At 36.9% G+C, this 27,336-nt stretch overlaps 1 protein-coding gene across 1 annotated transcript in view; it reads right to left on the bottom strand.

Moving 5' to 3' along the window:
* LOC139708924 (rhomboid-related protein 3-like) overlaps window positions 1-13,036 on the bottom strand; it is a 101,147-nt gene extending 88,111 nt beyond the window's left edge. Inside the window, exons 1-2 of the mRNA XM_071620889.1 lie at window positions 12,970-13,036; window positions 5,017-5,183 (exon numbers count right to left, since the gene is read on the bottom strand). Of these exons, the coding sequence (XP_071476990.1) occupies window positions 5,017-5,183; window positions 12,970-13,036 (234 nt within the window). The remainder of the gene's footprint in view (window positions 1-5,016; window positions 5,184-12,969) is intronic.
* Between the last annotated feature and the right edge of the window lie 14,300 nt (window positions 13,037-27,336).

Genomic DNA, 27,336 nt, shown 5'->3' on the forward strand with positions numbered 1-27,336 from the left:
CAACTCCAACCCCGCTGGGGTTTCCTTTACCACGCTGGCACATGTCTTGTTCATCACACTGCCCATAACAATGGGAGGGGGATTCTCTGCATAAATGTCTCTGTAGCCACCAAAACTTCTGCTTTTAATAGTGGATGGGGAAAATGACTCAAAGTAAAACAGTGTTTTGTTTCATTTTGTTTTCTTTTGCTAGTTCAGGAAATATAATGTTGACTTCTTATATTTTGTTGTATTTGTTTGAGAGCTTTGAAGCTACACGTATTTTCAAAAGGCACTTTAAAAATAGTGGTTATTATTATTATCATTACTAAAATAATTATTATCATTTCATCATTATCATTATTATTTAGTAGAAGTAGTAGTAGTAGTAGTAGTAGAAGTAGTATTGTTACTCAAATGTTAACTGTTAATGATTGAATGTCAAAATGCAAGCATTCTAGTAAGTGATAATGAAAATGAATATGTATCATATCATCTGGCAAGTGAAAATTTTGGAAAATTGGGCAATAAATTGGAATAAACTTCTGGAACTGTCCACATTCTGTGTGATCTAAAGGCTAAAGAAGATAACAATACAAATATGATTAATTCAGCCCCCTAGTCTGAATCTTCTACTTTGTATATACTGTATGAAAATAAATGAAATTTACTGAATTTGGTAACATTGAATTCTCCAGACTCCATGCTTTTAATTATATCATATCTTGTCAACATTAATTCCCAAATAGCTGCCACAGATTCAGTAAGACAAGGCAAGTGCCAAAATGTGTCTCGCCCATTTCCATAGAAGAAATTAATGTTTTCCTCACTCCCAGAAGTTCATTGACCCCACCTATGACCTTTGACCTTGTGGTGACCTTCAACTCCCCAAGGGACATTTACCAGCCAAGTTTGGTCACAAATGGACATATGGATCAAAAGTTATGAGCCATAATCGAAACACGCTGTAAAAACTTAACATTGGGCCCTAAAAGTTTGTTGACCCCTGTCTGTGATCTTTGACCTTGTGATGAACTTCATCTCCCCAAGGGACATCTGCTATCCAAGTTTGGTTACAAACAGACATAGGGATCAAAAGTTATGAACCATAATCAAAACGCGCCTTAAAAATTAAACACTGGGCCCTAAAAGTTCGTTGACCCATCTGTGACCTTGACCTTGTGATGAACTTAATCCCCCAAGGGACATCTACCACCCAAGTTTGGTCACAAATGGACATATACATCAAAAATTATGAGCCATAATCGAAACGCGCCGTAAAAACTTAACATTGGGCCCTAAAGTTCATTGACCCCTGCCTGTGACCTTTGACCTTGAGGTGACCTTCATGTTTGGTAACATGTGCAACTTTGTATTTGATAACCACTCTACATTCCAAGTTTGATTGAAATTTAAGTCCTCAGTAGAGAGTTATTCAAGTTTTTATAGCATTACGGACGGATGACAGACGGACGGACAGACGCCGCAGGCGATCCCTTAGTCTCCCTGCACCTTCGGTGGGCTCGACAAAAACTAGTACCCAGATATCAGCAGAGCTGAGAAAATTGTCTTTGAAGTTTAGCTCTGCTGTCAAAGTGTGCAGAATGCTGTATCTGTTTTTTCTTGTCTTAAAGTGGATAGTGCCTATAGTACAAAAGGCAATGTGGTACTGTATACACCATATATTCACTGGGTTTGTATTTTTCATGAAGTTTGCGAGTCAGGTGCTATTCACAAATTTTAAAACATGCAAAAAACTGGTTGCAAAATGGATGTAATGTGCACACCAATACATTACTCTGTCAGGCCTCGAATTTCGCCAGTTTTAGGGACAGGTAATTTTTGGTTTTAGGGGCACTCTCTCTCAAGATTTTTTAAGGGCAGCGAGGAAAAGTTGCAGTAAGCATGGTAATTTTGAGAGAGGCATTGCGGCAAGTAGATAGGGCATTGCGGCAAATTGCCTTTTGCCTCCCTGGTAATTCGAGGCCTGCTCTGTCTATTGCTGTACTACGTGATTATGCAATCTCTGGAAGGTCCCGATTCATGAAAAATGAGACATGCTATAATATATGGCCTATACAGCATTCGCACAGGTCACACACATACAAACAAGCACACACACACACACACACACACACACACACATACTGTTTATCTTTGTATGCAAATTTGATGACAATGAACAGTACTTCTTGGTTTATGATTTCAGCCTAGGGGGAAGGAAGATTTCTGGTTTGATATCAGTGTAAAATTCACTCGGCAAAATGGGGGCTATTGTCTGTGCTTTCAAAACAATGTCTTGCTAAACCCTGACAACTCTAATGAAAATCAGAGCAAACTTATCCGACACATCCAGCAGACTGGACAGCAAAGGTGACATAGTTTGGCACTTTACGGCGCATTTTCTGATTTTCTGCCTAAGTGCATTCCAGGTGTCAGATTCCCCCGCCATCACACACCGCATCCTCAAAAGTTGAGTCATCCGATATTTAACACACCAGCCCGTAACCACGGGAACACCAGATTAAAAGTACTTGCTGTGGTAAGCCACAAGGACCAAGACCAGTTATCATACGGAAACTTACTCTGTGACCTGTTTGACTTTCAAGAGTTCTTTGATTTGAATCAATTGTTTTAATGTACGTACATGATGTATCATGATGTACAGAATGATTAAACAGAAAAATCTTGGTTCATGTCATAACATCCTCACAAAAATTAGAATAGTTACATTATGATAAACTTGTCAAGAAAACTAGTAAATGGATAAATCTGACCCTGCAACATAATGTTTCTATTCATGTCACTCTCAATGGGTACACTACCATTATTAGACATTGGGAAACCACAAATCTGTTGGTTATATCACAAAGCCTGAAAGCTCACATGAAATCATAGCTCCACACTGAATCAAAATTATCAGATCATACCATATAAAATCTTTCAGGAAAAAAATCATATTCAGCTGTCTACAAATGACTTTTAAAAGCTGCTACTTTCACAAATTCCGTGAATTGGGGAAATTTGGAATGTTACAAATGTTTACAAGCTAATCTTCACATTAAGACCCTGGCTATTGTTTACCTGTATTCATGGTAAAAACATGGGACAAAGTTAGCAATTAAATCTCAAATTACATCAGTGACGATAAGTCACTGTCATTTCAGCACACAGCCCTGAAGACAAAATCAGCACCCTTTTTTATTTAATATGTGACAACAAATTTTGCTCAGTGACCAGATGATATTCTAATACAACACCATTCCCAAGTAAATTGGCTTCCTTGAGACGTGACACACTGTATGTATTGCTGACTTCCAAGGAGATAGGATACCCAAATAAATAGTGCAACTACCCTTATAGATATGTTCCTAAAATTGCATTTGACATAATGGGGTTTACATAACATTATGCTAGCAAGCATTATGATATCACAGTTTCACTGAGTTGCAAAATTTAAACTAATTTTGCATTTCAATGCAACTTCTGAGAAGTGTGAATGACATCAGAGTGGTCCCAAAAATGTTACTCGAGTGAGTTGCACAGATCTAAATTACAGATTTAGTACAAAAGAAGTTCCACTATTACCACAGGTATCAAAACCAATGGGGTTGAAATGCTAATGAACGAATGTTGCAAGTCTAGAGATGAATTTAAAAGCTCTTAGATCCTATGTTATGAGAAAAGTCTCTCCTACCAGTTCACATCTATATCTTTGCATATGATCTGCAAAGTTAGTTTGCAAACTGCGACATTTTAAAGTTGCACGAAATTCACAAGTTGTCAATAAGAGGTATTATCATCAAAGAACAGATGCAGGATCCATTGGATCTGTGGTGTCAAACGTCATGATAAAGTCTCCACTACCACACTACTACGAAAATTGGGGATTCAGGAACTGACTACAGTGTAACGCACCAGGTGACCCAGATGGTAAGGGCAATTAGAATGCGCCACTTCATGTATTAATGCAGTCTTGAGTATGCCGATTCCCAGCTCCAGAGGACATGGGAGAACAAGGAAGACCTGGGGTCCGTTTAATAAAACTTGTCATCACTGACAAGTTGTCATAGATGTGACAAGCTACTGAAATCCTTACATCTGATTGGCTGAGAGGAAATTTGTCATAGAAATGTGGCAGTTGCCACTGACGACAAGTTTTATGAAACGGGCCCCAGGTTTGAATGTGCCAGGGCCAAAATGAGGATGTCCAGCCTGACCCGCATTTGACCCGCCGAACAGGGTTGCATTGAGGGCTGGTATTAGACATTCTAGCCACCTGTTGCCTACCACAGAACCTGGGACACCCTATTAAAGCAGAAAACTAACATCAGGATCAAGCAAGCAAAGAAGACAGCAACTCAACCCTCTCCAGAGCATTGTCTCGTAATGCAATGGCCAGGATACAAGATCAATTCACCGTAAGCACGAATTGGTTATTAAAAGGAACACAAAATATGCATGTTGACTCTCATCGAGTCATGATAGCCTCAACATCACAAACAGTGTATGTGGCCAAATGAATATCTATATATAAGTTATGTGCCATATATCTCATAATAATTCTTCTACTCTTTTTTTTTTAAACTCGAATACAACCACACACACACACACACACCAAAAAAAAAAAAACTCTTCCAAACCAAGATTCTGCCAGTGACATCATCTGTCAAATGTTGTTAAAATAGTAGTACTTATATGATTAACAAAAAACATTTCAGGGAAATGTGCAAGTTATGCTCAGTCTAGTGGGAAGGTACATTCCAATGTCTTTTGTTAATCATAATAGTACTAATTAACAATAATATTGACTTGGTTTGGAAGGTTTTTGTGAGCATATCCAAGTAATCTGAAGAAAAGTAGTGGAAATATCATTATAAAATGTATGGTACACATTTAAATATTCTTAAGGCCACATAATCGATGGTCAGTGTATGCTGAATCAACATGCATTTGCACTGCATAGTTCCTTTAACTTCAGATTCCTAGAGAAGGAAAAAAACTTGTATCTTTTTAAAGTATCTCTTTGAAACTCACATCAGCGATTCCTTCAGGGAGCGGGTCCAGTAGTTGGTCCGACTCAGTCTTCTGGCAGACCAGGGCATCCGACGGACCCAGGGTCCTGCTGTCATTCCCACTGGTGGTCTGGTTCAGTCGCTTGGCACATATATGGATGGGTGGAGGTGGTGCTGGCTTGTTTGGCACTGGAAGGTTGGGAGGGAGGATGGGGGGTAAACAGACATCACATTTTTATAAATGGCATTATAAATGTACTTCATGGCATAACATCAGGGAAAGTTTCATATCAAGAAAATATAATGTTATATATGACAAATCTTTTTCATGGGGGGGGGGGGGGATTTTTTTAAAGTTTGAGAAGTCAAGATTACATTGAAATTATCTGAAGTCAGAATATTGCCTATCATGAAAAACACGCCACACATGCATTATTGTCTCCTACACTTGTACATGGAAAAATGTTCATTCCTTGAAAATGGATAACACATATTTTTCCAATCTGTTGCAATGGTCCTTGATGGTAAATTCTGCCACTTGCAATATTGTCTCACATGTCCAGATTTGCAAGATACTGTATATATGCCATATATTTCGCGTGTCTAAATTTTCACGAATCAGGAATTCCTGACGATTTCGCGAGTGGTTAAATTCGCGATCGTGGAGTCCTGTACTGAACGGAGAAATGTACATGCGTACGTCACATTCACATCAGGATCAGAGTCAATATTTTCGCATGTCTTTACTTTCGCGAATAGTAGCCGATTCGCGAAATTCGTTAAAATAAAAACCTCGCGAAATATTCGGCATATACAGTATCACACACATGAAATTATGTGAAATGTACAGTAGGCCCAAAACCATTAAAAATGTACAATTCAGGTTTTCAAATTTTGAAAAAATAAATTTTCTCAAAAACATTCCGACAACGAAAAATTGCTAGAGGATACATTGAATTTCAACTGAAACAAAAATGAGCAACAAATGTTGCAAACTTTTTATGTTCTGAAATTTGAAGCTGAGCAGGAAAATTTCACCACTGTAACTTACGTTACTGCGCTTATTTTTCTTTGACCATATTCATACTGTTTAGGGATGGACAATGCAACTATCCTTCTATTGGTGGATAGTTTCGAAGATATGACCATTCTTATTTCAATGTGCCTGCTATATTTTTCATTCATTTGATGAGTTACTGTAACCGTGAATTAAGATATTGATAGATATGATGGAGGTTGTAAACTATGTAAAGTTATATTGTTTCCTATATTTTTTTTATTCGTACACGTAGAACTTTCAGAAAACTGCCAAATGATTTTAGATGGATTTGTCCTACACATATTTGCAAACAATCCCAGTCACCATATGACAAATGAAAATGTGACTGTTTAAACCTTGGTAACGTTTGTTACGCATATGAGTCACGTATGTTACATAAATATATTAAACACTAAAAAAGAAGATAAATTTAAAGAGTTCTAATAAATATCAAGAGTACAAGCGCTGCAAGACCTTCAGGACTTCTGGAAGCAGATTTATTTAATTGTCGTCTGATGTTATCGTCATTATAGTAATACATTTGGCCTAAAATGAAAAATTGGAATAAAATATTTAAATTTCAAGAGTTTATTTTGTCTAAATATTATGAGTTTCACTGCAAAATTACCTGTTGAAGTGCCCTGTTTAAAACCAAAGGAATGCATTTATACGAGAGTCACAAAAGACATTGTCAAGAACCCCTAAAATGTATCAGTGTGTATTATAAACAATTGTAACGTATGTTTCAAATGTTTCCAGATTGAAATATTAATCACTCGAAAGTGGAGATGCATTGGAAAGTGCATTAAAAAGGAACGATACATCGCTAAACAACATTGCACAGTGTGAGTGCACAAGCTGGTCAGTACTTAAATGTTTAGCATATTAAAGTTTACACCAATAAGGTATATCAGGCATAAGAGTGAAAAATGTGAAATAAATCACAGCGAGCCTATGAAGTTTAAAATGCAAACACCAGCGCTGCTTTATGATTAATAATGCATGATTATCACGAGTTTCATTAATGAACAAACCATGCATTATTGTTGCTTGAAACGTACAGAAATCTGTAAGTTTTAAGCAACAATAATGCTAGATTGGATAATACTCACAAAAATACAGAATTATAAACAATTTAAGAGTGGTTACGTAAATAGACAGCTTTCTCAAGGTTTTAGATTGAGAGTATAACTGACATATGACACATGCACTAGTCTATAAAGACAAAAATGATAAACACAAAAAGGCGCATCTTTCATAATTTGGATACCCCCCCCCCCTTTTTTTTTGGGGGGGGGGGAAGAGGCAATGGAAAAGGCATAGAAATTTCAGAAGAACAAATTGCAATTCTTCTATTTCCATTACATAGAATAATAGTTCAGTGACATATAAAATGTCTTCAATGTATATTACATCATTGTAAAAGACAACTGTAAACTCACAATCTGGTCTTTTTCTGCAAAAGGCAACTTTCAATGAAAGGTATTCTGGGTAAGAGCCAGTGTAGGAGAGAATAATGCAAAAGTGGAGAGTTGTATTGTAGTGAAATGATATAAAAGTTGGTATAAGAGCGTTAGTATGACGCTTTCTTCTATTTTCTTGGTTAAACTTCAAATTTTCATTAATATCTCGGAAGAGTTAGATTGGGTAGAATTTTTTATGGATGATTTTCGGTGCATAAACAAGAAAATTTACATACATTTCATCCTTTCAATTTGATATTTACAAGCCAACACTTTTATCCAGTACCTTTCATTGTAAAGCATACATAAGAATACATCATTAGCAATTTTTTTTAATTTGTGAATCAATTTCGTTGTCAATCCTTGTCAATCCTTGTCAATCAAGTCGACATTATCACCTTCATTCACCCTTTGCTGAGATCGGTTTAAGTCTTCTTTTATTTTCTTGCCGAAGGCTCTGTGTTTTGTTAACTCTTTTTTTTTCTGCGCTCTTGTTTTTCCCAATTCTTAAGATTTTCTACAGGAACGTAATACTTTTTTACACGTTGTTTCTCGGATTTACTCTCTAAAAAAAATCGAGTGAAAGTATTCACTCTTGATGGGGTGAATAAAAAAGAGTGAATCTAGAGTGAAAATGTTCATTTTCACTCTTTAGAGTGACCTCAGGGACCACACACGACTCCTAAATCTTCGAGTAATCCCTGAGCTCACCCCAAAATGAGTGAAAATGAACTTTTTCCACTCAAAATTCATTCCAAATTTACTCTAAATTCACTCTTTTTTATATTTACTCCATGAAGAGTGAATATTTTCACTCATTTTTTTAAGAGAGGAAGGAAGGCTTCTTCTCCAACCAATCTTTTCCTTTATCCTTCTTCAGTAATGGGCCTGAATCTTGGCTCTTGATTTTCCCATTTTGACCTCTTGGAACCCAAGGAGTAATGATAAGATTCCCTTAACAGAGAAATAAGAAAATCCATACTGCAAATCAGAAATAAGATATTCTTACATAATTACGTAACCTACGTTACCTCTAATTACAAGGAATGAAGTGTCACATAATGAATTTGGTAGGATACAATCACTATAACTTTTAAGTAAATGATATGATAATTAAAATGAAAAACATTTTTTTCATCATTCATATATATCATTAACGTACATATTGGATTGATTTAGAGTGATTGAAACCTACGTTACCAAGGTATTCAGGGCCTCATTAACAATGATTATTGCCAAAAAGAATGGTTAGTGCAAGCCTAAAATTGAAATATGTTTTTCATCTGTTTATTTATGGATATTAGTCTCTTTTAGGATAAAGCTTTGGTGAAAAGTATGACAGTGTACATGCAGATGTAAAATTGAAACCTACGTTACCTTAAGTGAAACCTACGTTACAATATTGACCCTATGGTTAGGTTCCTTAATGTTGTATATATATCTGAGTGAGATGTAAACTTGTTATTCTCCTCGACAAAACAAACACCAAAGTACTTGCTTATAGTAAAAAAGTACCAATATTTGAATGTAATTACGCTAAACATGACTTTGAAAATATATATACCGTTCGCTCATATACTGAGAAAGATCTCGTGCAGTCCATTCCCTGTGAGTCGTCAACATGATGCGCCATTTTGTCGCAAGGACTGTTCCTAAGCAACTATGGAGTAAGATGGCTCTAGATACCACTTTTTATCATTGAATGGCTGCAATGTTAGTGAATCTAATTAAGATTATTTTTTCGGGGGTAACGTATGTTTCGGTAATGTAAGTTACATCTGACCTTCGATGTGACTTTTTCAAGCGATTAGTAATGGCTCATAATTGAAAACTCAGTGGAGAGATTGGGGTACCGTATGCCAATGTTTGGTATCTTCCTTGTAACATTTTCTTTTTTAATTTTCCATAGCGGTGGTAACGTATGTTTCATTTCTTAACCATACGGTCTGAAACATGTTAGTGCTTGAAGCTTTTTCTCTGCAGCAGATAACCAGGTGGCACAACTATTGTTTACAGCATTGGACGAGACATTTTTTTTTCAGTTTTTAGGACGGATAATTCACAATTTCAACCCCAGGGAATGTTTTAAAGGAAAACTTGAAATCATGGTAACGTATGTTTCACAGGCCTTTGCGACAAATTTGACCTGTAAAATAATTGAACTGAATAGTATTCAATTATATTTCTTTTTATTCTAACGTGTAGACAAATGGCTTAATTTGCCTTAGAACAAGTTTTAATGAAAAAAGATCATGCTTTCATTTGCATAATAGTAACATATCAGCAAAACTATTAATTTGCGACATGCTGTTTTCGGCGGGTTTACCATCTTTATGAATGCATAACTTCTGAAAGAATCATAACTGGATGTTCAAATTCTCGGCAGTTCTAGTTAACAATGTACTAACGGTAACTATTACCCAAAACTTATGACAATCGGTCGTTGCTTTATTTTTTCTTCGGTAAAACTATTGCGACAAGTATTTCACTGAATTGTACATATTTATTGGTTTTGAACCAGTAGGCTAATTGTTTAATGAAGTGACAGCTGACAGTTCACATGATAAGCAAAGGCACTACTATATTCATGTTCTTTTAACCCGTTGAGGATGGTTTGATTTTGCTACAACACGCTTTTCCCATAGACACTTGCCCAAGTATGCTCGGGACTCGTCCTCAAAGTGTAGAAGACTCCAACTTGAAATTGACAACATTTAAGGAAATTTGTACAAAAAAAAAAAAAAAAAAAAAAAAAAATATATATATATATATATATATATATATATATATATATATATATATAGGATATCTTGATTTTCACTTCAAAAAGTGTTCTTGCATCATACAATGATACAAAACTCTATTGATCTGGTAGCAAATGCCTCTTAAATTTATCATTGACCAGAAATATTTTTGTCAAATTGGTAGACACTCTACTTTAAGACAAAACATCTACAGTTCTCAGAAGAATCCAAAATTCATCTTCTACCATTTGGAATTTGTTTGCAACACACTGAGAGGGTCTACCCAGAAACTTGTCTGGTGGATACAATTTGACAGGGTAATGAGTTGCTATGGAGTATTTTGAGATCAAAAGTATAAAATTATTCTTATGATATGCACATGACTATTATTCCTAAAGTGCCCTCCCCATTCAGAAGTGGGAAAGTAGAGTGTTATGCGATGATTGATTGTGCCCTGTAGCATTCAAATTTCCAACACGCTACATGCTATTCACTGTAGCGCATAAGATCGGAGGATGCTGCTGTGGCCTAATTTGTCGATTATCGATAATCTATGATTAAAAAAATCACTTAGCAACCATGATCAGGGCCCCGTTGCAAGAAAGTTGCAATCAATTGCAAATAATTGCTAATTTTGAAACAATCATTCTGATTGGCTCAGGGTCTGCCCTATTAAGAAGACATGCATGCAACAATGATTTTGATTGGCCAGTGACAATCAGTTGCAAGTTGCGTTTAAACGCAAAGTTTCTAGCAACGGGGCCCTGGTATGCTCTGAGACTGCAGTACCTCCGGCGAACCTTTTTGGTTAGTATTTGTTACCCCGTTGAGGACGGTTTGATTTTGCTACAACATGCATTTCCCATAGACGTTTGCCCGAATATACTCGGGACTCGTCCTCAGTGGGTCAATATGGTGTTTTTGCACACATTTCTTATGCATTTTTTAAGTATACATTTCAGAGCAAAAATCAACAGTTCTGCAGACATATGAGAGCTAACTTTTTTTTCCTTTAAAGGACAAGTTCACCTTCATGTACATGTGGATTGAGTGAATGCAGCAATATTAGTAGAACACATCAGTGAAAGTTTGAGGAAATTTGGACAATCTGTTCAAAAGTTACCAATATTTTAAGTATCTGCGCAGTCACTGCTGGAGGAGAAGACTACTACAGTGTATGATGTCACATGCGTACAACTATATAAGGAAAATAAAAAGAGAATTTCACAAAATTTTACTTTCTGAATAAAGTGCACATTTCTTTGACTTGCTACTGACATATGTTATTAAAGGGTAATATTATTCCCCCTGCCTTCTGAAAGAGAGAAGTCGAGTGTTCTTTTGTTATGCAAGAAAAATGGGAATATGTTGAATTTTCTTTATTCTTTCTTTGTATCGTTGTACTCATGTGACATCACAAGCTATAGTAGTCTTTTCATCCAGCCGTGACTGAGCAGAAACTTCAAAAATTCATAACTTTTGAACGGATTGTCTGATTTTGCTCAAACTCTCAATGATGTGTTCTACTAATATTGCTGCATTCACTCAACCCTCATGTCTATGAAGGTGAACTTGTCCTTTAAGTTTGGAATACAGACAATGAGAGTATTAGAAGTTATATCATTTATCTCATTGAGAGTTTTAAAAAGTACCTTTCTTTGCTTTACAAGAAGTCAATCAAGCTCTCAATATTTTATTTGTTAGCATGGTTTTGACATGACTGTAGTAATAAGTCCAAATATAGTACATCCCTCAGTTGTTCTATCGGTGTTAGAGTAATTTGATCTTGATCAATCACATTTATAACCAAACACAAAAACTATAAAAAGTGAACATTTCTGTCCAAAGAAGTTGATCATCTGAAGGGGACCCTCAGCACATGACCACTCTTGACACTCTTGCTGGAGAGTGAAATTGATAGGTGATCTAGAAGGACAGTTTGTGTGCCAACTCTGCCCTAAAGGATACATGAACTGCATGCATATACTTTGCATGCGTTCTGTAGCGTTCGCCACGCTTTTGAACACAAACGCCAAACAGAGATATCAATGCATCATGTTTGGGGCTTTTTCTGTTGTTGTTGCGACTAATCTTCTTTAGCCCCTATTTATTCGACTAATCTTACCTTGTGGTATATGCCACATTTGTTTGAATTGTAGCTAATCACACACATTTTTGTAAGGTGCTTTGGTTGATACAGGCACTCTTTAAAGGTCATGTTTACCTCTGGGAGCAGTGATTTCAAAAATGTTCAAGATATCACATTTGATGCATGTATGTTGTATCACAAAATGTCCTACCATATAAATTTTTTGTAATAAAACCTAGAATAAAGGGAGATATCAGTCTTTTTTCTCAATAAACTGTAACTGTAGACAGTTTAGTCTGGAAACATTTTATTATAACTATTGTTCACATTTTGTGTATTTAACAACACATAACATCGATTATACGGATTCAAATTTTTACAGTGGTTGTTTCTATTCCTAATTTACATTTCAGAACTATTTCAAAGCACTAATGTTGGGGGGGGGGTTCATCTGCAAATGGTAAATTATGCCTTTAAGACCAAGCTAGAGCAGGAGTAAAAAGAAGAAGGCCTTGTTTTCTCTTTCTGAATGCTGTTCAATCATAAGAACACTTTATCTCCATTCTGTTCTTCCAGGATACCAAGGACAGAAAAAAGATTGTCTGTGAACTAAGACTAAATCGAAGAACAAACTACCTACCTTTGATCACCTTGATACAGGGACTGCTGGGATGGTTCGCTATCCCGCTGGTGCTGCAGCTCGCCATAGTCTCAGCTCTTCAGACCTCTTTCCAGTCACAAGCCATCGGACATGTTGATCCAGAGGACTTGGGTGGATCGCAGAAAGCTTGCTCCTGGATGGTGGGGAATGGACAAAGGGGGTGAGAAACAAACGATTCACAGAGCTCCTCCGGGGGGATCACGGAGGCGGCTTCGACTTTTGTTCTTCTGCTCCAAACAAATCGGCTGTCCGGCAAACTTGACAGTCAGCCACTTTGGGGGATATTGATACAAATGCTATGGAGAAATCGCCAAAGCCAGCGATAAATAATAACAAAACAAACCAGAGTAGGCCTGTTGATGGCATGGAAGAACAGACTATATTAGTAACTGTTACAAGAAAGATGGCTGCAATCTAGTTTTGCTGACTTTTTAAAGAACTCAAAAAATGACAGGTACGGAGAAATGAAAAACGTATTACATTTGAAGAAAATTTCATCTTTCCCAACTCCAGCACTGGAGAATGTCATGGCAACAAATAATGTCACTTCTTCGAGACATGTTTGACCATCATCCTACCAGAGTTTACAATGCACAGTTGACTCAAAGTATGGTCAATAGAGGCAACACTGAAAATATGTATTTTGTTTTATTGTAGCAAACGATCACTAAAATTGATATCATATCAATTACTGCAAAGCCATTTCTGTTTATGAGCCTAAAATGTGGAATAGTATTCCCGTTTATATTTGACAGCCCTAAACCATGGATGCATTAAGGAAAAAAAAAAAGCTCAAGGAGTAGTACTGTAGATATGTTATGCAAGGATATAATAATATGATAATATAATTATTATCATCCAAGGATTACAATATATATAGCAAAACAAATTGTTGGCAACGGGTCTGAAAATGTTTTCTTAAAGGTAGAGAGATGCAAAAGTGACGAGGTGATTTAAAAGTTATCTAAAAGACACATGCACACACACACACACACACATACACAGGCACAATTCATGAAGAAGGAAGATGGGATTTCTGTGCAACGATATGCTTACAGTACACTTAAATGTTTACACAAAAATACCTATAGCATACAATACCATCTCCCTGGCAGAGCTCTAAATGCTGAAGCCTAACCTTTTATCGGCCGGTAAAGAGAATGCATTACGGCCTGTCAACTCGCAGATGAGTTACGACTACAAGTTCAGCTGTGCACAGCGCCTGGCGCACCCGCTTAAAACAGAAGCGGCTAAATGATTTATTTGTTTGCCTACAATTTGCATGACAAGAAGATATATATTACACCAGGCGAATCTCAAATGCACTGGAGACTTTCCAATCTCTATCCCCGAGAATTTCGTTTCCAAGTTTCTCTTGAATCGTATCTGCTTGACGGCACCAGACAGATCTGATTAAGATGTGCGCAGTCAGCCTATCACGCAGCACACTAGAATACTACCCTTCCCCAGGGCCAATACGCGCACTCTATCTGTATGTAAATAGCAATGTTAAAGTTTAAAGCTGTACCAATACACTATGGAGCTTTTGTCCCCTCCACTCCATCAAATTAAAAAAGGGTAATAAAAAGAAATAAAAAAGAAAGTGGATACGGGAAAAAAAACCTCCAGACGTTCTGGAAATGTAGTCTGCATGTTAGTCACTCCAGCCTGCGTGCTAGCCTACAGTATGATCACTGCATTCATTTCTAGTCATTCGAGAGAAGAGAAATATAAACTCAAATTGTTAACTCAGGGCTTGTCCTCCCCCCCCCCCCATCGCAAAAAAAAAAAAAAAACTAAAGCAAAACTAAATAAAATAAACAAAAAAATTCACGGCATCACCCCTGACTATACTGCATGCATACAAATGAAATTTCATGCTGTATATGGCATAATACATGATAAATATTCTATTTCCATTGAAAAAAGAACAGTAGAGAAGAAACTGCCTGTAGTCAAAGTGCAAGAAGCCACACTGCCACTTCACTTGCATGCTGAAAACTCACTTTCAAGTTGGAAATAGACAGTCTATGAAAGAATGATAATTTCTACCTCATACAAATGTGTCAATGCATCACATTTTGTATACATTGCACTTGCCAGCATGTTACAGTCACCGTTGCTAGCTCAGGACTCAGAAATATGGGATACCCCTTTAAAACGATGCTACAGAATCACGGCAAACATTTCCATGGCATATATATCATTTTTACCACTGTGATGGGACGAGAAAATTATAAATCAATAGGATACTCTTCTCCTCACAGTTTGTTGCTTTTTACAGAATACCAATTTTCTATTCAGAGTAATCTTGAAATGGAGGAAGAAAATTCAATAAATGAAAGATACAGTGTTGCCATGGGTATTCAAAATATCTGTCCCTGTCATGGAAACTATCAGATGAAGAAATCATAGTCAACCCTGGGAGTAGATTTCTTTGCCAGACAATGTATTATGTAGTCCACCATCACAATGAGAATAATATATTTTTTTGAATTCACAGCCCTGCCAACTATGGTAAAAACATACCATCTGGCACCTCTGCTCAAGGCTCCTTACGGCTGATAGTCAGCAACTTTCTCATTTAGCTATGAACTGTGTATTTATAGGGCAGTCTTCTCTCACAAGTGTTTCAGCTAAAATGTATGTGATAAAACAGGATGTGGTTCCACTCAAGCAGAGAAAACAAGACATAAAGTTTGTTATGTTTAATTTTTGTTGCCTAGTAATGATGCTCCGACTATTGGGTGAGCACTGTATTAATCCATTGAGGACGAGTCCCGAGTATACTCGGGCAGGGGTCTATGGGAAATGTGTATTGTATAGCAAAATCAGTCTGTCCTCAACTGGTTAAGTAGTAGATACTGTATTAAAGCCAGGATCATACACCTGACTTGTTTCGTAACACTCGTATATAATGACTGATACTCAAAATTTCAGAAGCTTCTCTCTCTTTTTTTGTTTTTTTTTGTTTAACCCATTGAGGTTGAGTCCCAAGTATACTCGGGCAGGTGTCTATGGGAAATGCCTGTTGTAGCAAAATCAGTCCATCCTCAATGGGTTAAACTGTCATCAACATCAAAGTCCCACAGGAAATAGGGGAGGGGGTGGAGGTTGAAGGGTACATATCTCAATTAAAATGTTTCTGAACCTTATATTCCTGCTTTAAAAAAAAAAAGAAAAAAAATGAACTACATGTATACACTATGTTAATTCACAAAGAATTTTAGCAATCCAAACTGGAATGATTCCAGAAGATGAGCTGAACCATGTACCACTAAATGCTCAAGTTGCCTAGTACAGAGGTATGGTGTAAATTGAACATACAAAATACCATTATTAGATATCTGTCATTTATGGCTAAAGCAGTACCCACTGAGATCACAAACATGTTGCTGTGGTCCAAGTGATTGTGATGCCATATTTGAAATGAGATGGACTAATAGAATCTTAAAAAAGAACAATTGATGTCACTGAGGATATATACATTTTTTCTTTTTAAAGTCATTTTCAAGGCAAGGTAATTTAATGAAAATTGTCTTGCAAGCCAAATGGAGACTTCCATTGTATTTTTTCATTCACAATTTGCACCTCACACAATGGCGTGTGTTACGACTGATCTGTGAAACGCATTACATGTCAAGCATTTAAATCGCAATAATCTTTCGTCAGATGTCAACAAATAAAAAAGAAGAAAGAACTTTGTTGTTCATGGTTCTGGAATTTTCTTCTCCTTCTGATTCTTCTTCTCTGCCTCCTTCAATTAGCTGAAGATTCTTGCAGACTGCAAGAATCTTACAGTACGATTTTATTCAGTATGTGATGTCATAGTCAATGAAACATGGATATCAGAACTTCACCCATCGGTCTGTTCAGCTTGTTTACTACTAAATTTATTCAAAGTTATGGACATTTGTATCTGACAACATCTACAGGCAGCACTTATCACATAGGCCTACTCCTCGGATCACAATCACAATTCTATACTTGAAACCTAACTTACAGATCTCAGACTACTAGTACTATGTGTTGCCATGGTACTTGGTAGGTAATTAGGCTAATAGGATAAGTTGCTTGGTTGTTGGGAGCAACCTGAAATGTTGATATATGCATACAATTTTAAAACATCTGTAAACCAGATTTTAACAGAATGTTATGTTTAGCAGAATTCAAAGTGATGCAGATTTAACACACAGGTCTGCTTGCTAACCTTATCCAATCCAAGTTGTATCAATTATGTTTGCGTAAAACTATATAATGTCTTTCAAACAATCTCATTAGATCTAACTTAGAACCGCTATTTATCAAATTGGATTGGTTTCTTTCATTCGACAAGATTTTACTCAAGGAAAATGACATGATATCCCGCAGTATTACTTCTTTAAATCTACAAGAAGTAGGGGGTGAAAATGAAAGTAAATGTCAGTTATTAGTTTGAACCATGCATGCTGCATAGTCAATAAAAAGCTTGAAGTTTGATAACCAAGTCTGAAATCTCTTGTCATTCTCCATAAATGAAATGTTGCTATGTAGCTAATCAAAGTTCAAAAAGATATGACTGAATTAGGTAGAGGCATCCCAGCATATTTTGTCTTTATGTGAACCGAAAGTCTTGGTAAATTCTTGCTCGACTCCAGTGTGTGCATTAGACTGAATTCGACCGTTGGTTGCATCGTGTGCATGCGATACTCATCCAATATCGATGCACTACCTTTGCTCATTTATCAAACGCCAACAGATGGCTCTGCATGATGATAACACTCCCTAGCCTAATGCCATGGTAACATAAACTAGATTTGTATACAGTCTCATCAATTTTGCATAAACCCATCATGCTAATCTGCCGCTAGTATATCCCAAGCGGCCCCTGTGTACTGCGAGCTCCAGCGAGCGGCGAGCACCGATTACTCCACGGGGACTTACCGGGCGTCAAGCCGGCTACCTCACGTTCGTTTGGAGCCCGGTCAGCGTGGCGAAGGTACGGCAGCGGCCTCGACGCGCGAAAAGAACAAGGAGAAAAGTGACCTAGTGCTCACGTTGATTTTCGAAATAGGGTGGCCTGCCGATGCAATCAGTAGCTAAATCCAATCCAGCCTCCGAAATGATAATGGATAAAACATCCGCTCATGTGTCAGAGAGGGTATTCAATCTGAATTGCTTAGTACATCTCGAGAAAGACCGCATCCCTGGCCTGTTCTGTAGCACGTCGTACTGGAGCGAGAAGAGTCTCATTTGGTGGCTCCGAGATGAGAGAAGCGAGAGAGGGGAGGTTGCATTCACTTTTACAGTGGACATGTGGCGCTTGAACATCGATCGCCTAGCGCCCAAACTGTTCGGCTGGTGTTTATGTGTGTTCAGAACTTCACTGCACTGTATTCTCCTGCCTTGAAGAACATGCTGATCAGTCTACGCAACGCTGAAACAGTTCATACTTTCGCTTCTTTATTTGAATAATCAGTCAGTTTATTCTGTATCAAAGACCCTATTGATAAAGGATATATAAACCGATGTGAACAGTCTGACTCTGATATTGACTTATAAATCTCATAGAATTATCAAACTGCAGGTGGACATGTATTACCGTCAATTCTCGAGGTTTCTGTTAACACCAGAAAGTATGTCTTGACTGCACGTTTGTCCAAAACGATGTTGCGGGCAATGTTGTCGGGGATCGTATCTGTGTGCGATACCCGGATGTTTTTATTCCGCATTAATCGCACATGGCAAGACGTTATGTCAACACACGTACCTGGGAATCCAATTACGGGGGGGGGGGGGGGGGGGGGGGGGGGGAACCAAAATCCCTGTCCACCAACTAGGCGTACACCTGTATATTGTTAGAAATTATGACACTCGTGCAATATTCAGAATGAACAGGTACAAGAAATTGTAGGCCCTATTATTAAAAATCGTTTGATATGTTCAATGTTGCAGATTTTTTCACGGTGTCTTGGCTAGACGAATGTGCCTTCAACAAACAGATAATTGAAATGTGTTTTTTTTTCCTTTTGTAGCGTAACTGGTAGTTATATCGTATTTTATTTCATTTCACTTAACTTCATTTCATTTCAGATTAAACATATTCACGCATAGGCCTAAAGCCTAAAGGCTTCCATTTAGTCGAAGAGAATAATACAAAATAACAAGAGAAGCACTCTGACAGCGCAGACCTCCGCCAAGCAGCTCATTTCCACAACTGATCTTGTTCTTCCAAGTTATAGATTCTTGATTTCCACCCATATGCGTGCTGAAAATCGCCCGATTTCCCAATATAGAAGCCTTTTGTTACGTCATCAATACCATCTTCGCGGAGCGCCTCGCCCCACCAGAAACTAGAGCGCATAGTGCGCGTATGAAAACCTCAAAAATGCGCAGCTTGAACTCCCAAGTTCATTGACCCTACCTGCCAATAAAATCCATGAAAGTTCCCGGATCACAACCAAAATTTAATCATCTGTTCCTTGTGTCATTATCAGCCTTTCCTGTAAGTTTCATCTTAATCCGGTCACAAGTTTTTGAGTTCCATGTATTTTGCACACGGACAAACAAACAAACCAACAAACAAACGCCGATGAAAGCATAACCACCTCTCTTAGCGGAGGTAATAATTATAGGCCCTATATATTCTTTGCCTTGAGAGTTTCTGTTAAAAATATGGGCAGAGGTGATTCCAAAAATACTATGGGGGGGGGGCACAGTCCCAAAATGAATAGTAGGCCTACTTTTGCAGGCAATCTCGAAATCAGGCAGAGTATAGTTCTGTTATTTCTTGGATGAAAAAAAAAATTAAACAAAAGGAGGGGAAAATTACGAGGTGAAAAGTCGTGTGGGGTGGATGCGATATGTTGAAGAATAACAATCGTATATACAGCAATCGTACAGGGACGGTACGAAGCAGTGCGCGATGTCAAAAATTGCTTTGTGATGCCACAATTGCTTCGTTACGTTAGTACATGTATCACAAAGTAGATGTCAGAATTTCTTTGTGATGTCACAATTGCTTTCTTACATTTCAAAGAGTGACCGTACGAAGCAGTGCGAGATGTCAGAATTGCTTTGTGATGTCACAATTGCTTTGTTACATTCTATGACTGTAAGAATTAAGCAGCGCGCAATGTCAGAATTGCTTTGTGATGTCACAATTGCTTTGCGACATTCTGTGACTGTACGAATTAAGCAGCGCGCAATGTCATAATTGCTTTGTGATGTCACAATTGCCTTGTGACATCATTTCACAAATGGTGCTCTGTTTGGAAAATTTATGAAGTGATGCTCTTTTCCAAATCGTATATAGTGGAGTGTCAAACAGGCAAACATTCTGAAATAGTTGAAATACGTTTAATCGTGTGAATCACTACAGGGGATTAATCTTTGATCTAAAATATAATATAGCCAATTCTAATTGTATGTATTGTAACAACACAATTGTTAGTGAATATATTACGTACAAACATTATTAGACAATCATTATTATAAACAATATATACAAACTTGGTAATCACTTATCAGTTATTTATCTATAAAAAGTTACATAATAAATCTTGAAGAGAGAGAGAGAGAGAGAGAGAGAAAGAGCGAATTTTTAGCTGCAAACTGGAAGGCAGCATAAACTCCATTGTAAGTTGATGCATGGGCGCCCAAACAAAAATATGACTCTCAAGATATACACGAGAAAAGAAGAGAAGCCGCTCTTGAGTTTGGAACATAATTTTTATTTCAAGAATGTTTATTAACCCTTTGTGTGATTTGAGAGTCGATTGACACAGGAAACCCGAGTGTCGTACACAATGTCCACCGCCCCTGGGGCAGAAAGGGTTAAATAAGAGATGGGGGAGGAGGGAGAAACAGATCAACCTGTAGTGTTCAGAGATAGAGAGTGACGTGGACAGTTTAATATTGTAAGTATTCGTTGCAGAAGGGGGACATAAGGGCGCGTAAGTGCAACTGCCGTATAATGTTGTATAGGCCTATATGGTAATCTTTCGGGTCGAAAAACTTGAAGGATTTCTTTAAAAGTGACACATAAAACTGTCTAAGCATTTAACGTATTTGTGGTGTTTCCCTCTCTGATATTGTATCATTTGGTGTTTTGTCTGTTGTTTTGTCACTCCAAAGTTGTATTAACTTCATATTATAGGGGAAATCCCTGCTGAACAGTGCAAAAATGACTTTTGAAACTTCAAAATATTTCTTGGAAAACACATGTCATGCTCTCACAATTTTTCATTCATTTCATGTTACAGAAATGACAAAAAAAACCTCATATTTCAGCTGTATAAGTGTTAAACTTGCCTTATAACCAGCCAAAATAAAAAGAAGTAATGTTTACTCTGATATTTTTGGATGTGAATATGCTTTTACCATGTATCAGCTAAAAGTAACGATTTTTCCGAAGTTCATACGTAATATGCATGAAAAATTGTGAGGGCATGACATCATCAACTCGCTCATTTGAATATTCATAAGGACTGGTCAAGAAATATTTTCAAAGAAATGTGAAATTTCAAAATGTCATATCTTCCTTATTTCTTATCCAATTTATGTCATTTTTTTAACGTTCAATAGAGATTTTTCTCTCTTTCTTTGAGAGTATATTTATTTTGGGTTGAATTTCCTCTTAAAGTCTTTCTGCCTATAAATGTACACGTACATTTGCGTGTGTGTGTGTGTGTGTGTTTGATGGGGGCGGAGCGTATGTTTGAAAGGCATTTCAATGGTTCCATGACATTTGTTACTGCCGCACTTGCTCTCTGCACGCTGAGCAAAACATAAATTCTACCCACAAACATAACTTTATATTCCTACTCCTAATCCTCACAGCAAACTAAACCTAAAACCCTATCACAACCCTAAAATGCTCTCCCATGTCTTGTCAACCTGATTGAAAAGAATATAAAATCAAACAGAATAACTGGAAGTTGATCGAAATGGCATATGAAATGAGAAATGTAATGGAATCTTGCATTTTCATCCGCTTTCACGAGGCAGTGATAGCGGTCACAATACTAATGCAAATAGATGAGCAGATGATAATATCCAATTGCTATTACTTTTTTTACTTTTACTTGAACTGATTGCACATCAATATGATGATATTAATACCAAGTATTTCTTGGTTCGGAAATTTCTTTTTGACCCTCTAACATAGACGGTTCAAGATTATACTTTGCTTTTCAGTTTCAAGGTCGGTATGTACAGATGCACTATGATATATTCATGAATGATAGCAAAATCCATAAAAATGTAAGCATATTCCATTAAATTATTTTTTATGAATGACATTAGTGGTTTCGTTTTTTTTTTTTGATGAATGAATTGGAATGAAATTTGTGGTATGATGTCTATAGATTGTGCCCTTTGTAGCTCTTATTTGAACCAAGCGTGACTCAAAATATACAAGAGAAACTTTACACCCAAAACTAAGTCACACTACAGAAATTTGACAGATTATTGGAATTAGACTCTGGAGAACTAATAGGACATGCCCCTAGAAAAACAGTCCAACTTTTTTGTGATACCCGTGTAGCTGTTTAAGATGGGTTCTGGTCCTCTGGAGTCGTATAAGAGGGCGCTATGCAGATTGTCTCTCTCCGCATCACAAAGTAGACAGCTGTACTTGCAGGCACTTTTGTCCTTATACGTAATAATCGACAAGTAAAATTGACGCAGCGAAATTGAAGGTGGTATGAATAATGTGGTCACTTCATTGATTTGGATCATGCCATTTCAAATTGAACTGGTAATGTGTCTTCTTCTTACATGTTTTGCGATCTTCTATGACATGGCATAAATAATATGTACACCACGGATAAAAGGCCTATATGTAAATTAGAACTGATTATCATGAAAATAATACAAATATATAATTCTTAATTTGTAGATTAAAACGCATCACTTTTGCTAATAATTTCTTTATTTCACCACACTCTGTCCCTCTGCTTCAGATAGGATGATCAATTATGACAGCGTGTAATAAACTATTATTCTTAAAAGTATTTTTAGCGTGTGTAGTCTACCCCTTCATTAACAATACTAGGGCCTACCATTCATACTAATAAAATTTGGGTAAACTGTACAAAACTGAAAGATGACTCATTTACATTAGTGGTCTTGTTATTTGGAAAACAGCACATGAATCATAGCTTTGAGATATTATACAGACAATGAATCATATTACATATTCATATGTTTATATATATTCATACATTCATATATTCACATAATTCACATACAATATGCTTGACATTAAGGAGTGGATGTGGATGTGCAGAGAGAGAGTATGTCGACTGAGAGAGGACAGACTATTGTAAGTTAATGATTGATCCCACTCGACACTGGAGGATCTGGCATGTCCCAATGTGATGTATACTAATCAGAAGGTGCATTGCAGAATCCCTGTTATAATAGGCATTTAACACCAAGGCAATGTTAGGGGAACACAATGTCATGCTACAAGGGCATCACATTGTGTTTCAGGGTTGCACGTCAAAAAATAGAGATAAACGAATCTGCCTTGATATCAAAGGAAAAATAGTTCACGAATATGCCAGGGAGGGGAAGGGGTAGCTGCATCCCCTCCCCGCACTCAATATTTCTTTCTGTTTGTTTGTATAATGGATTAATATTGCTAAATAAACCAGTGCACAACCAGGCAAGACTGAGGCTAAAGATATTGTTTATACAGGGCTCCACACTAACTTTTATTTTTGGTGGCCCAAAGGCAAACATCCGTCCTTTTTTGGTGGCCCGATCAGGCCACCAAAGTCTTCATTTCTGAAATTTTGGTGGCCCGACGTGCGTTTTTGGTGGCCCCGGGCCACCGAGCCACCGTTAGTGTCGAGCCCTGGTTCATACCATTGGGAGCATGCAGTGATTTAGAAAATATTCGAATTATTACATTTGATTCATATGTGTAGTATAGTGTAGTATCAGTTGTATCACAAAACTTAGAATTTAAGGAGATATCACTATTTTTCATCAACAAACTATATAACTGTAGACAGTTTGTTATAGAAACAATTCAGTTATAACTATTTTTTCACGTTTTGCATTGATTATATTGACTAAGATTTTTACATTAATTTTGTTGTTTCTATCCCTGACTCACATTTTAGAACTATTTTGAAGCACTAAAGCTGGGTTTATTGTTTCATCTGCAAATGGTAAATAATGCCTTTGAGAAGGAAAAATAGCAATATAGGAATTCAGTTTATCATGCTATAAAATTTGTTGTCGTTTGTTACAAATATACAAATTCTGTTGTTTAAAAGTCAAGTCGAATGCGAGTTGTCTTCTTGTAAATGTAGATCAAAATGCGCAGAGAAAGGACGCTGGGTAACTTTATCTGAGAGATAGTGATACCCTTCTATGTAACAAGATCGTGGGTTTCTCTTGGGGAAAATGATATGCTCATTGAAACTTAGAAATAACTATCGAAGTAGCAGACATTTTTGAATCATTAAAGTAAATGAATGCCAAAACAAAACACTCGAATGTTAATCTAAAGATACGCTCATTATAAGGCGACGAAATTACTAAATCCTTACATGAAATAATAGAGATTCAATGATAATTATGTCTTCATTATCATTAAAAATGTCTGCTAGCTTCCATAGCATTCAAGTTGTAGAAGAACACATATGTTATAGATTATTGTCTTATAGAGCAGAATACGTAATTTTCAGTCGTATTCTGGTGGGTACTATGAAGGAGGGAGTCTGAACTAGAGAGCTATGCATCAGAAAAATGGACATAACTTGTCTGATATACACGTTTTGATATTCTATCTGAGACGGGCCACTATATACATTGATGATATAATAAGGGTGTCTTAAGAGGTGCTAATTATGAACGATGAGGGAAAACACACTTCCATCTCTCCAAATATTTTCCTAGTCGACATTACATTAATTTGACGCAAAGATTCTTTGAAAGCGTAAATGGGTCGATGGAAACAATTTAAATATGAGTATAATGTGTAAAACAGGTGGGGTAGAAAAGGTAACTTTGCAGATTAGAGCCATAGGGGAGAAGAGGAGGGTGACAGAAAGTAATAGGGAAGGGAGATGGAGAGGGAAGGGGGAGGTATAATAAGAAGAAGAAAGAGAAAGAAAAGGATGAAAAAAAAAACCCGTTCATTCTGTCAAACTTGCTCGACATAAGCATACGAACACGATTATACACGTTGAGCAATTACTATTTGCCTTGGATTTGACACGAAAGATACTGTATGCACGTACAACAATAAGGTAAAGGAAAATATTTGAGGATTTATGATTTCTGTTTTATTCTAATACAAACAGTGTGTTGTACAGTATAATAATCATGATGTTCTAGAGGTCTGTAAAGAGATTTCACATGACGCATGCATAACTTGAAGTGATTTTCACTAGCATGATACGGAAAATTTCTATCCGCTTTTCTTATAGGCGTTATTGTCCTGGGCTTCGAATTGCCTAGGAATGAAGGTGTTGCATTACACATCACTTGATATACCGGAAGTGCTGAATGATATGGGACGGATGGTATTACATAAACGACGCTGCAGCGCTGGGCGGGCAAAATGGCGGGGACGCGCCTCGAGTATCAAGTTTCCCTGGGGCTATAATCTCTCCGTATTCAGATCACAAAATAGGGATAAGCACTGGATGGGATAAGCCATGTAGCCTATGCTGTTGTTAGGCTCATTCACACACAGAAAAAGCGCGAGTTGAATGAGATTCAAATCACGCTTTTTGCGCTCAGGTCAACAGGAACAGAGGCAAGAAATAAAATCGTGATATAAATCGCTGTTTTCTCTCTCTTTCGTTGTCCGTCTCCTTTGCTCTCATGCAGCCTAAATATATAAATGCCAAAACATTGATACAATACAGAGGTCTTAAAGGTCCTGTTTACCTTTGGGAGCAGTGATTTAAAAATTGTCAAGATGTCACATTTGATGCATATGTGTAGGTTAGTTGTATCACACAACATCCTAGCACATAATTTTTTTTTTTATACAAAGCCTAAAATATAAGAAGATATCATTGTTATTCTCAATAAACCATAACTGTAGACGGTTTAGTCCAGAAACATTTTTATTATAACCATTGTTTACATTTTGTATATTTAACCATACCTAACATTGATTATACTGATTCAAACTTTTAAATTGATTGTTTCTATCTCTAACTCACATTTTAGAACTATTTGGAAGCACTAATACTTGGTTTTTGTTTCATCTGCAAATGGTAAATCATGCCTTTAAGAGAACATGGTTTATACTAATTTGTAGCAACATTATAGCAACAGCATGCACTATGCACTCCGACGCTCATCCTGTTTTGGAACAAGGTTAGGCATCCTTCGTTTTAAACACGTTCCTTACGATCATTTTAGACTTCTGTAGACTTTGAACACTGGATCCGTTGATGTTGATAAGCAATGGGTTAATTTCGCGTACTGCTGCTGCTACAACACCTTCTGAATAAGGTGCATATTGACCTTAGCACAACTTTACAGAAATACGGAAACAGCTTGACATTATTATATTGATATTTGATTATTTATAGCTTCCTGTTTTTCATTTAATAGAGTACAAAAAAGAAAACCATTGTCCCACCTCTTCGCAATTCACTGAAAATCTAACTTACAGTAGTATGATCTTATAGCATGAGTAACATCAAAATCTCTCCCTCTCGCTATCTCTGTCTCTACACAAAGTATCATATACATACATACATATACACATGTACATAGAATATGCGGAAGATCTCTATATCGCTAATAACATGCAGTATAGACAAAGACAGCCAGACAGGGAGAGAGAGAGAGATGAAACAAAACACTATACGATCATAGTAAGGGAGAGAGAGAGAGAGAGAGAGAGAAGGAGAGAGAGAGAGAGAGAAGAAACAAAGAGAAGATGAGAAAGTCGCTATCCTCTGCGCATACTGCATGCCTATTTTTTTAAAGTTTTTTTTTAATACAGAAACGTCCTCGCTATACGTTCCATACCATATGAGTAAGCTGCTGAGACAATTCGAAAATCGTAACAAAGGGAATTGACTTTATACAAAGTGGCATCTGGTCACTTCAGGTCCCTGGTCACGGTGTACATTATTCAAGTGCATCACCGTGACGGTATTGAGTGATGACGTTGACAATTAATACATTCAAAGTGATCTTTAGGGGTTTTTTTAGATGGGAACTACAGCTTCTAACGTTTTTGCGAGATAATTAGAAACCACCTACGAAATACTAAAGAGCATAACAATTCAAGAGGTATTCAAAGTTTATTTGATGAAAATCTGTTTTAAAATGGCTGAGATATCCAAAAAAACAAAGTTAAACAAAGTGGTCTCAATA

This window comes from Diadema antillarum, unplaced genomic scaffold, assembly GCF_040938485.1.
Source record: "Diadema antillarum isolate AM-2024a unplaced genomic scaffold, OU_Dant_1.0 seq00001390_RagTag, whole genome shotgun sequence".
In the NCBI taxonomy this organism is placed as follows: domain Eukaryota; kingdom Metazoa; phylum Echinodermata; class Echinoidea; order Diadematoida; family Diadematidae; genus Diadema; species Diadema antillarum.